Raw genomic sequence first — 12,941 nt, forward strand, 5'->3', positions numbered from 1 at the left:
AGACTAGGTTTCAAACACACCTCACAGTCACACAAAAAAAGATGAACTCGTAGCCGCCCATTTTCGAATGTCCCTTCCCGGCCGCCGTCCTCTTCCAGTGCTCTAAGCGCTGACTGGGGGACCCGGACTTCCGGGATGTCTAGGAAGTCACTTTTCTCTGGGTAGGAGGCGGGGTTCCCCGGCACGCTGCCGAGTGTGCGGATGTCATTGGGAATCCTGCTGACAGGCTGAGTGGACTCGGGCGGGACCGGTGCCTGTAGGTCTCTGAGGAGAGTCGCCTGAGACTGCGGCCGTCTGTCCGGGAGGTGGTCGGTCATTCATCCGTCGAGTGCGGCAGAGGAGTGAGGGCCCCTTGGGGGTCCTAGGATCCAGAGCCCAGGAAAGCGGGGTACCAGCCTGCAGTAACACCTTGGGCTGTCGCCGGCCTTTTCAGAACAGGGGCCATTCTGCTGCTCTCGCACGGTGGCTTAGGTGACCGCTGCCATGGCGTTTCCCCATCGGCTGGACGCCCCTGAGCTTCCCGACTTCTCTATGCTCAAGAGGCTGGCTCGGGACCAGCTCATCTATCTGCTAGAACAGGTCAGTGCCTGCCGTGGCCGGCGCCTTTACTGCGACAGCAGTGTGACCCTCAGTGTGACTTCTTCCTTGCTGAGTCCCTTGGTTTTTTTTCTTTGAGCTTCTGAGGCAGGTCCGGAATGGGCGGTCAACAGGAAAAACCAGAGTAGTAACAGTTGCTTGCGACCTGGCCAGAGAATAAATGGAAATTGCCAGCCTCTGTGCAAATGAAAAAGACACACTTGTGCCAGGCATTGCTGGAGCTGGAAATACAGTTGCAATATCTCTGTCACTAGTTACAATACCTCTGTCACTAGTTGTTACATTCCAGGAGGTGCCCAATGAAATAATGACCCCTAAGGGTGTTGGATGGTAAGTGAATTCTAGACTTCCTGCAAAGTTCAGAATAAACAACAACAGCTGGGGCGATCTAAGAGTTACCTGGGATCTGGAGTTTGAAGAATAAACCTGCTTTCTCTGGAGCAGGAACAGCGTGCTGCATTCAGGCAGTCGGGCTGCTAGATGGGAAGTCTAGAAGGGAAGGACTGAAGCTTGAGTGGAGGGAAGAGCTAGCAGAAGTTACATTGTAGGTTGGAAATACAGTTCAGTGGTTAAACAATTACCTAGGCAGGGTTCTAGGTTTCATCCATTGTACCCATGGGAAAGAAAGGGGGTGGTCGGACACGCCTCTAATTCCAGTGCATTCATTCCTTCACAGGCAGGGGCAGGTGGATTTCTGAGTTCGAGGCCAGCTTGGTCCTTAGAGTGAGTTCCAGGACAGACAGGGCTACACAGAGAAACCCTGTCTCAAAAAAACAAAAAAAACAAAGAAACAGAAACCAAAAAACCAAAACCAAAAAACAAAAGCAAAAAGAAAAAAAAATCAAAACCAAACAAATTACCCAGCAGGCTGAAGACCCACACCCATTTGTAGTGTGAAGCAGTGTTTGCCGTAGTGGTTTGTAACAGAGAGCAAATGGACAGCAGGCTAGTTCAGAGAATACCGATTAAAGTAGTAAAGGCTTACAAAAAAAACCAGTGGCGGTAGAAAAGAGAAATGGTGGGGTTTGGTCGCTGGTTTTGTTTCTTTAGGTCGCACTGTGTAGTCCAGGGTATCCTCTGGCAGTACCTCTGACTCAGCCTACCCAAGTGCTAGCATTACAGGAATTTGCCAGCACTCCTGACTTGTGATAGATTTATAAATTACAGCGAAAGAACATTCAGGGACATTGATTAGTTGTAAATATTGATGAAGGAGCAAAGTCGACTTGGCCTTTTAGTCTGTGTTATTAGGACAGTTGTGCTGCTACTGTCATTGTAAGGGTTTGCTTATTGACCGTGGAAGCCTCTCAGGTATAGGAATAGCATGTGTTCTGCCCAGCATCAAGTTCTGAGCTTAGTCAGCCACATAGCATGTGCTTAGTGAAAGGTTGTTGTACCAACATTGAACAAAAATGAAAAGCACACACATGTGAGTCAAATGCGTGTAGACACAAAATGCATGTGCATGTGAGTGCGCGCACACACACACAGGAAGAGGCTAAGTGTAGAAAGTTGATTAATTTGGAGTTGAAGTGAAGTTAAAGTGCTAATAGTTATGTTATGGGCTATGGGTGTTCCTCACTGTATAGTTCTGTTCCTCTCCTTTGGAACTGAAGGTTCTAGCCGAGAGAGAGAGAGAGAGAGAGAGAGAGAGAGAGAGAGAGAGACAGAGACAGAGACAGAGACAGAGACAGAGACAGACACACACACACAGAAGGGAGGAAAGAGCGGCTGACTAGTAGGCGGGTGGAGATGAAACCTGGAATGTGGAAGAACCTTTGGGGACACAGGATGGTATGGTATTTCTCCTTTGTGTGTCCCATAATGCTAGCATGGAGATTTGCACATGAAAGTGTTTCAAAAAATATGTGGAAAATGGAAAGATAAGTGCTTGAGATTAGGAGAGACTAAAGATTGAACCTTATTAGTGGAGTATTGTGGCAGAAGAGGCACCACAAGGTCAAGGTCAGAGGGACTCTCTGGGCAATATTACCTTCCCCATACTAATTTCTGGTTTTTTTTTTTGGCTGTGCATGTGGCATGTATGCATGCATGTTCATGTGTGTATGGGTACACACACATATGCCCATGTGTTGGGAGGTCCAAGATTGGCAGTGGTAGTCTTTGTGCATTACCGTCTACCATGTTTGTTGGGGCAAGTTTTCTCCGTGGAACCTAGAGCTTGCTGATCCAGACTAGTCTAGCTTGGCAGCTCACTGGAGGGACCCTCCCTCTGCCTGCAGAGTGCTGGGATTACAAGTGGCCCAACACGTCCACCTGCCGTTTCCATGGGTGCTGGAATCTGAAGTCCAGTCTTTACACTTACCCAGCAAATACTTCATCACTGAGCCACTTAGCCCTGGTTTATGTCTTTAATGAACACTACTATTCAAGCTTGATCGATCAAAGTCATACTGGACTGTCATTTCCCTTATACTTAACTGGGCTGCTAAGTCCTGTGGGTACTTCATCATACATGGCTTTAAAAATAATACTCATACACTCTAGAAAGTGTAGGGGAAAATATTAAGACAAAACATAGCTAAATACTGGGATTAAATGTGGTGGCACACACATTTAATCCCAGTATTTGGGAGGCAGAAAAAGATGGATTTCTGATTTTGAGGCCAGCCTGGACTACAGATCAAGTTCCAGGACAGCCAAGGCTACTTAGAGAAACATTGCCACCAAAAAAACAAACAAACAAACAAACAAAAAACAAACAAAAAACAAAAAAACAAAAAAAACACCAAACCATTTCTCTGCTGCTAGCGTCTGCAGTGTTGGCACTGCTGATACCCTTCCAGGATGAAAACCATTTCTTGTGAGGCAGTGAATGACTTGGTAAGTAAGGGTGCTTGCTGTACGTGCAATCCTGGCAACTTGAGTTCAGTTCCTGGGACCCACATAAAGGTGGAAGGAGACAATCTACTCCACAGTGCTTAACTTGTGCACAACATATACCAGGGCACACATGTTCACATACACGCACCATGCACACACATAACCACATTTCATGTTCGTCTTCCTCTGTTTTGTTCCCAGTGTCTGTGCTTTCTTGCTTGGTCTGCACATTATCTTTTCAAATGAGCCCCTACCTTCAATTTCTCATCTCATTTATTTTACCAATAGTTGTCCATTCCATCTAAACTTCCTGGCTGATTCTGCTGTTGTATACAAAAGCTTTCTGTTCCCCTTTTTCTTTAAAGGATCAAGTCCACATTCCCTACCTATTCCTCAGTTCTAGTCAACTGTTTCAAACCTATTTCCCACCATTTCTTTTGCATCAATATTATTAATTCTTGGTACTGCAGACATGCTGTGTACAGTAATTCCATGTTGCAGGGCCTGTCCTGTACACTGTGGATGGCTTAGCAGCATTCAGATCTCTATGCATTAGATGTCAATATCTCCCTACACTCTGATGCAGATAACCCAAACTGTGTCCTGCTTTGCCACATGTCCCCAGCTGAGGAATGCTGTCATCATCTAACAAATGTGTCAATCCAACTGAATTGCTTGTTCAGCCTTCCCCCTCTACCCTTACCTTTGCTGTACTATAAACATCACTATGTCAAGGCCTAGTTGAAAGGAACCTTCAATGACTTAGTCCTTCCTAGCAGTAACTGTGACCCCCTTCTCTTGGACATATGAGAGAGCAACATCCAGAGTGCTGGTGCTGGGATCCCATGGTGTGGTCAGGAGGTGGCTGCTGGGGCGGGCATAGGGTGGGTACTAGCTGGGCTTTGCTTTTGCTTTTTGTAGGGATGGTGATTGAAATCAGGGCCTCCTGCTTGCACAACACACGCTGTATCACTGAGTCACACACATCCAGCCCTGCCATGATTTTCAAAGTTCTGCATTAAGTGTGTCGTGTTTGTAACTAAAAGAAAATTGCCACCAGAAAAGATATTTAGCAGTTAGTTAAAGGGGTTGCAGAATGCAAAGTGGGCTTTTCTTGAGTTTGTCTTTATTAGGAAATGAAGAACTGTTATGAGACAGAGTATTAGAGACAGTGACCAAACACAGTCGACTGACAAGGAGCCAAGCTGAGAAAGTCGAATATTTTTTACATACAAAGTGTCAGTAATGAATACAGACAGTAAATAAGATACTTAGCTAGATGTCTAATACTGTTTTAACTCAAAACCAAGTTTTTGTTAAATGAGTGACTGCATAAATCCCAGCTGAAGGAAGCTTATATGACCTTTGCATGATCTACCATACTTTCTCTCCTTCAGCTTCCTGGAAAAAAGGATTTGTTCATTGAGGCAGATCTCATGAGCCCTTTGGATCGAATTGCTAACGTCTCTATCCTGAAGGTACCAGCCCTTTTCTCAGGGCAACTCCTGCCCCCTTTCCTCTTTGAACAGTTTTTCTTTTGACAAACATAACTAATTCCTGAAGACTGACACCCTCGACAGGGTGAAGACAGTCAGCTCACCTGGGTGGGGCACTTTGGGGATGGTGGTGATGTTTGGCTTGTGTTTTACTTTTGGTTTTTCCGTTGACAATAAGGCAGAAATGTTAGTGGGATGAGAAGAGACTGTCTCCTAGGATTAACCCTTTAAGTATCCCTGCCTTTGTGTCACACTTGGGCTTTTCCAACTCATGTCCATTGTCATGTTTGATTCTCTCTGTAGCAACATGAAGTGGACAAGCTGTACAAGGTGGAGAACAAGCCTGCTCTCAGTGCCAATGAACAGTAAGTGTGGGAGAGTCTGTGGCTGCCAGGCTGGAGGAGGGCCAAGACTTTTATATGTTGGCCTTGCTTTGTCCTTGCCTGAGATGTGCAGCCACAGTGCCTGTGATGTGGCCCGGTTCCCTGAGTGCTCACAGTATCATGCACTGATTGTTAAGTAATACGACACTCAGATTGTTAGTGTGCCTTTCTGCACTTTCTTCCACTCTGCCTTCTTCCCTCTCTACTCCATGTTGTTATCTACAACTCAAATTATTCCTTGTCTAAAATTGTTACTTTACTACCAACCACCTCCAGGGGTGGTAGCTGGAAAAGGGCTCAGTGGGTGAAGCACTCACTGTGCAAGCCCAGTGGTCAGGGTTCAGTCTTGGAGCCCATGGAAAGGTAGAAGAAGAGAATCTTCACACAGAGTTGTCCTCTGACGTCTGCATGTGTGCCTGCACTCACACATACACACTAGTGAACAGATGGATAAGTAAGTAAGTAAGTAAGTAACCTCTAGGATCAGTGATTTTGGCCCATTGGATCAAATATTTAAGAACAGGAACTCTTGGATCTGCTGTAGAGCCAGTAAAGGTACTTATATCATCACATTGTACCTGTTGTATTGAGAAATGTCTTCTGTGGATGGCATGTGGAAGCTCAGATCTGCAGGCCTGGTCAAGAAGGGCAAATGATTAAAGACTTGTTTGTTTTAATTTCTCCTTAGGTCCTATCATCATCTTCATGCTTTTTCCTAACTTTCCCTTTCTCATCCACAGACTGTGCTTCTTGGTCCGACCTCGAATCAAGAATATGCGCTACATTGCCAGTGAGTGAGCCATGGTACTGTGTGGAAGGAAGCTGGGAAAGGCGAGCAAGTTAGAAGAGCCTTGGCCATCTAACCCTTTGATAAGAAAAGACCTGATAGGCCTTTTTGTACATTTTGTGCTGTACATTTGTAATTTTGGAACTTTGGAGATCAAGGCAGAAAGAATCCAAGTTTGAGGCTAGCCTGTGCTACATAGCAAGATCTTATTGAGGGAAGTGGGGAGGCATCAGGAAGGCATCTTTGTTTCTTGTCTAAGAAATGGCTCATGGCTTGCTGAGTTACACACACACACTCTCTCTCTCTCTCTAGATCTTGTCAATGCTGACAAGCTGGCCGGCCGAATCAGAAAATACAAAATCATCTTAAGTCCTCAGAAGGTGAGTTTTGACCTAGAAGGAAGGATATATGAGGTTGAACAGGGAGGAGGACTTGATGTGACACTCTATTCTGGGTGACATGGACAAATATCTGCTCATCCCACATAGAGAATTGACAACAGACTCAATTATGGATACACCAAAGTCCAGCTTGGTGAACCATTGAGTTTAATTTGGGTTATTTACAGGCATGTGGTAGGGTTTACTTACAGGAGCAGAAATGACTCAAAGACAGAGCTGTTACCAAAGCTTACCCCTAGTATGGCTGACTGTCACAAAAGCTAGAATCCCGGAGGGCACTGCGGTCTGCAGGCAGCTTGAGGAGAGTATCCTTTTCAGGTGGCTCAGTTGGTCTCTGCTGCTTCCATGGAGCTGCGCTTGGCTGAAACTGGCTCCAAAGTCTTCATTGCTTATATGTTCTTGGGAAGGGAATGCCTAGTGTCTGGTCAATTTCAGGGACTTCTTACTGGGGGACTGAGTTTCCTTCAGAGACTGTAACAGGACTGGGATAAATGGCCAGTGGCATGCTGTCTTTTCAGTATGTGTCTATGATTACTCAATAAAGGATCTGCCATCAAACTGCCCCTAAAGAAAGCTTGTGGAATTTGTGAATTGTGGAATAGTGACTTCCATGTAGGTTTCTTTGTAGTCTCTCTTTTTCTCTCTTTTAATTTCTCTCTCCTTATGGGGATTGGGGTGGGGATGGTCTGGCGTGCCTGCCAGTGGTCTAATTAAGGTCTTAGGTATCCTGGGTGATCACTCCACCACTGAACTGTACCCCCAGTCCTAAATAATTGAAATAGTTTTATAGTTTTGAAACAGTTCGTATCGTGTGTCCCTGCCCACACAGATCCCTGTGTAGTAATGATGCTTTTTTTTCCTGTTCCTGTCTCTATGAGTGCTCCTTCTCAGTTTTTTCTCCCTGCTTCTGTATTCTGTACCACTTTCATTTTGTTTTTCCTGGACTTCTGTCCTTAATGTAATACACACACACACACAGACACACACACACACACACACACACACGCACACACACACACTCCTGTCCTTAATATAATATACACACACCGCCCATTTTCTTTGAGACATAGTCTACATAACTCAAGCTATCCTTGAATGCTGTTTTGTAGCTGATGGCCTTGGGCTCCTGGTCCTTCTGCCTCTTCTGAGTCCTGAGATTGTAGGTGTGAATTACAATCACTGACTCCTTATATATATTTTTTCTTGTATAAGGCTTATCATATATTGGGATAGGATTGCCTAGGCTTGCCTTGAATTTATAATTCCTGCTCCTGACTCCAGTATGCCAGGATTGCAAGCTTATCTTTTCATGCCCACCTTAAAACACTTATATACATCGTTGACTCAGGGCAGGATCTCAACAACTCAGTGTGTCCAGAGGCCTCATGGGTGTGTCCTAAACAGAACTCCCTATTCCACCTCTTGCTTCTCTTCCTAGTTGTGCAAACACAGCTCCTCCCTCAAAGACTGCTAAATGCCTACTCCTTTATAACACTTCCCCGTCTCTAAGGGAAGAGGAGAAAGCAGTAAAACTGATGAAAGAGAAATGAAGTTTGGGGCTAGGCGGTACTGGAGGTCCACTGTCGACTGATAGGTTTGGCTGTCCTGATCCATGGATTCTGTAACTAATATCCTCACCATTGTTGACTGCCTCAGGCTATTTTCTCTTACTGCCATGAGATACCTGCGCTGTAAAGCTTAAAGGCTTACTGTAGTCCAAGTTTTACAGGTTCAGGATTGAAGGGGCATGTCTCATGATGGCTGTCTAGTCAGCAGAGTTCTGCAGTGATGCAGGCCATCCTGTGGTGAAAGACAAAGAACACGAGGGTGTGCCCTGGTCCCTGACTCCTTTTGTAAAGCCGCCAGTATTCACTCCTGGAGCCTCCAAGCTGATGACCGTACTCAATCCTAGTGAATTCTAAAGACTTTCCTCTGGACACATAATTAGATTACCTTTACACTCTTAATATCTCACAGTGGAGCTTAATACATCCATGAGCTCTAAGAAGATGTGGTCAAGCCTTATTCAAACCTTGACACTAACTGTAGCAGAACTCCAGAGACACAGAAAGAATAGGGCCAAAAGTGTAGCTTGTGTGAGGCCCCAGGTGTTTTTAAAAAATATTTATGTGGGGCTGGAGAGATGGCTCAGCGGTTAAGAGTGTTGACTGCTCTTCTGAAGGTCGTGAGTTTAAATCCCAGCAACCACATGGTGGCTCATAACCATCCATAATGAGATCTGATGCCCTCTTCTGGGGTGTCTGAAGACAGCTACAGTGTACTTACATATAATAAATAAATCTTTAAAAAAAAAGAGAGAGAGAAAAAAATAAAAAAATATTTATGTATTGTGTGTGTGTGTCACACTCATGCACAAGGGGAGAGCAAATGTCATGGTGCTTAGGTTTAGGCCAGAAGCCGACCTTGGGAGTCAGTTCTCTCCTTCCATCATGTTGAGCCCAGGATCAAACAAGTTTACCTGCTGAGCCATCTCACTGGCCCTGTTTGGTTTTGAGACACAATGTTACTAATTAGTGTAGGGTGGCTTAGAACGTACTATTCAGTACAAAACTGCCTGGAACTCCCAATTTTCCTACCTCAGCCTCCTGAGTGCTGGGATTACAGATGTGTGCAGCACCTCCCACTGAGGCCTGGTTTTGACCTTCACTGTGCTTGTAAACTTTTCATCACTGTGACGGATAAACCTGTGAAAAAGCTTAAAGGAAGAAAGGTTTACTGTGGCTCTGGATTTTTAGAGGTTTCAGTCCCATGGTTAGCTAGCTCTATAGGTTGGGTTTTTGTTGTTGTTATTGTTATTGTTTTTTGTTGTTTTGTCACATCCCTACATTTCCTGGCTGGCCTGGGACTCACTCTGTAGAACAAATTTGCGTTGCACTCACAGAGATCCACCTGCATCTGTGTCTGGAGTGCTGGCGTTAGAGGTTTGCCTTCTATCTCCTTCCTTTCAAGTGGTTTACCTCACGGCAGCCAGAAGCAGAGACCGGAAGGGATTAGTTCCATGATCCACTTCAACAGCATCTGCCTCTCACATTCCCACAGAAACAGGCAGTCCAGACTCCTCAGCATGGCCTGCCATGTATCCCAGAGTCCCTTGGCTGGGTGTGGTGTCACATGCCTTTAGCTCTCAGGAGGCAGAGGCTGATGGATCTCTGAGTTCCAGGCCAGCATGGTGTACAAGTCTAGGTCCAGGATAGCCAGGGGTACACAAAGAAACCCTGTCTCAAAAAAGGAAAAAAGAAAAGAAAATACCCCTAGCCACCCACCTTCTCTAACTAGTTCCCACTAGTTTCTCTAACTAGTTCCCACTTTCCTTCTGCAGTTGCACCACCTTGGGGATTAAATCCTTGATTAGACAGATCTATTTAGGTCAGATCACCACCTTGCCATCTCTGGAAACACCCTTACAGATTCACCAGGCAGAATGTTTTACCAATCTTTAGATGTCTCAGTCCAGCAACCAAGATTACCATCACATCCAACATCTGAAAACAAAAAAACAAAAAAACCGGAAGAACAGAGTAAAGTTGTTACTAATCAGCTTTTCATAATCAGCTAATTGACTTTTCTCTTTCAGTTTTATGCATGTGAGATGGTGCTTGAGGAAGAGGGAGTCTATGGAGGTGAGAGGAACCGAATGTGAGTGAAGGGCGAGAAAACATTCGAAGAAGGAACTAACTCGTGTTCCCCACTTCCAGCTCCTCCTCTGGGTCTCACTCCTGGTGGTGTAGTGAGAGCTCCCTGGGAATGAGCTTGGGAGTAGGACCCAGTGGAGAACAGCATGGGAGGCTGGGGCTAGCATAAGGAATGTCCAGCTGCTGCCTCTCAGATGCGCACAGACAGGCAGCCCCAGCCTCCCCAGCATGGCCTGCCATGTATCCCAAGGGAGCCTCCTTCCTCTCCCTCCAACTCCCAGTGTGCTGTTCCTTTCTTAGCTTGTTACCTTCTGGTCTCCCGGGCTCTGGCTCTGCGCTTACTTTCCCTCTGGCTTAGGTCTCTCTCAGCCCTGAGCATTGTCCCCACCGACATGTCGCTCAGGCTCTAACTGAACCATCACTTCTTTAGGGAGGTATTTCCTTCTATAGCTCAGATGCTAACTGGTGGCTGGGATCTGGGCAGTAAGGTCCAGATTTCCTTGGCCTCTTAGCAAAGGATTGAAAATAAGGGCTGTCTGGGGCTCAGCAGTTAAAAGCACTGAGTGTTCTTCCAATGGTCCTTAGTTCAATTCCCAGAAACCACATGGTGGCTCACAACCATCTGTAATGGGCACTGATGCCCTCTTCTGGTATGTTTGAAGACAGCTACAGTTACTCACATACATAAAATAAATAAATGTTAAAAAAAAAAAACAAGCTGTCATAAATCTGCAAAAGAAGCAAGCTAAGTTCATCCAGGGTTAGGTGATAGTACTGATGATAAAGGGTTACACATCCAGACTGTCAGCTGTCACATGAGTGACAGTCCTCAAGGTCCCCAGGCTCGAGATCGCTCTCTTTCTGTTTTGAGACAGGATCTCTATACAGTCCTGGCTGTCCTAGAACTCACTGTATACCATGACCTCAAATCCACAGAGATCTTCCTGCCTCTGCCTTTGGAACGGTGGGATTAACAGTGTGTACCACCTGGATTATGGTCTCTTTTTATGGGGTCTAAAGGAAGGAAGGAAGGGCTGCTTACTGAAAACCATAGTTTGGGTTATTCTCCATTTTGATTGATATACTAGATCATATATTCATTTTTTTCTGTTGCTCACATCTTCCCACAGTTTGTTTAATTTTAATCATATGTATGCACAGTTATGCATGTGCATAAGATGATAAAGAGGTCAATTGAGGATGCAGTTCAGGCCTGATCAGCATTTCTAGTCTTTGTACCTGATATATTGGGAATACACTTGAATGGAAACTGTCTAGATTTGATCGTTACTAGGGATGGAGAAACCTATAATATAGTTCAGAGATGAGAGTGTAGTCCAGTACAGGGGCAGGGGGAGGGGTCTCGAGGTTGCTACATACATTGTTTGGAGAGGAGTGTGTATGCAAAGTGCATGCAAGCCAAGGAGCTGGGCTGCCAAGTGCATTATTACAAGGGTTGGGGAGCAAAACCAAATAGAGTCTCAGGCTAAACTGTCTCCTGTGCTTCCCTGCTGTGCTGGCACACCTGAGATTGTAATCTTGCCCTGTTCGCCTGTCTTATTGGTCTATGGCATCAGGGACTTGGCTTTATTTATTTATTTGAAAATACTGGCTGTGTATGAAGGGCCTTGTTTGTACATGCTAGCAAGTGTTCGACTACTGAACTCTATTATGGAATTATTATTATTATTTATTTATTTATTTATTTATTTACTTTTTTTCGAGATAAGTGTCTCTGGATGTATCGCTGCCTGGCCTTGAACTCACAGACTTCTGCCTGCCTCCCCTCCCAAGTGAGGGATCAAGGGTGTGCGTGACCATGCCAGTCTCTCTTACTTTCTCATACTGAGTCAAAGCCTCATGAGTCCCCTGGGCTACCTTTGCACTCACTCTCTAACCTAGACAAGCCAGGCTGGACAGTCATTCCTTTGCCCATAGTTGTGTTAACCCCTGTAATATTTGTGCTCGTAGTTGCTTTATTTGTGTCCTGATGAGAATTGAGCTCAGGCCTCATGCAGGCAGAGTACTCGCAAGCCCAGAGTGTTCTCTTTTGCTCTTTTGGGAGGACAGCTGTAATAAGTGTTGTGTCATAATTTGCCACATCTGTTCACACTAAGTTCCAGAAGACTGGGGCATGGGGAACTAGCCTATTTTATTCACCGTTGTCTCCCCGATGCCTGATACAGTCCTGTGTTGAGGTGAATATCAGTATTATCCACTGAATCATGAATGCAGATGAGGGTTTTTCCAGCCCTTGTTGTCAGCTCTACTATAAACCACTACCTACTACATTGCATTGTCCTTCTATGACTGTTAGGCACCCATTAAAGACAGACTGCTTCTTAGTTGAGTCTCCAGTGCTAAATGTACTAATCGGCTTAGAAGCACTCAGACATTTGTTGGATGGCTATGGCAGGCCTTCATTTAGCATGGACCTAAGTACCTTCTACCTCAAGGCTGATGTTCTCTGCCCCCACAGATGTGAGCTGTGATGAGTGGGCCTTTTCTCTGCTGCCTCTTGATGTCGATCTGCTGAGCATGGAACTGCCAGAATTTTTCAGGGATTACTTCCTGGTAATTCAGGGCCCTTGAGTCTTAGTATCAGGAGATAAATATTGGGTCCAGTGGACTAGAAGTATTGACACTTTTTTCCAGCTCATATAATTTATCATGAGTGAGATTGATTTCACAGATGAAGGCTACAGGTTGTTTTGTATTGACCTTCTGTCATGGCTCTCAGTCAGCTGTTGCTGTGGTCAAACATCTGAGAAAGTCTCTTT

General features: G+C 45.2%; 1 protein-coding gene across 1 annotated transcript in view; it reads left to right on the forward strand.

Moving 5' to 3' along the window:
* Positions 1–175: 175 nt before the first annotated feature.
* Vps33b (VPS33B late endosome and lysosome associated) overlaps positions 176–12,941 on the forward strand; it is a 21,478-nt gene continuing 8,712 nt past the window's right edge. Inside the window, 7 exon segments of the mRNA XM_021203653.2 lie at positions 176–579; positions 4,839–4,919; positions 5,241–5,302; positions 6,061–6,110; positions 6,420–6,487; positions 10,104–10,149; positions 12,641–12,835. Of these exon segments, the coding sequence (XP_021059312.1) occupies positions 484–579; positions 4,839–4,919; positions 5,241–5,302; positions 6,061–6,110; positions 6,420–6,487; positions 10,104–10,149; positions 12,641–12,835 (598 nt within the window). The 5' untranslated portion in view covers positions 176–483.

The sequence above is a fragment of the Mus pahari genome, chromosome 1 (genome assembly GCF_900095145.1).
Source record: "Mus pahari chromosome 1, PAHARI_EIJ_v1.1, whole genome shotgun sequence".
Classification (NCBI taxonomy): domain Eukaryota; kingdom Metazoa; phylum Chordata; class Mammalia; order Rodentia; family Muridae; genus Mus; species Mus pahari.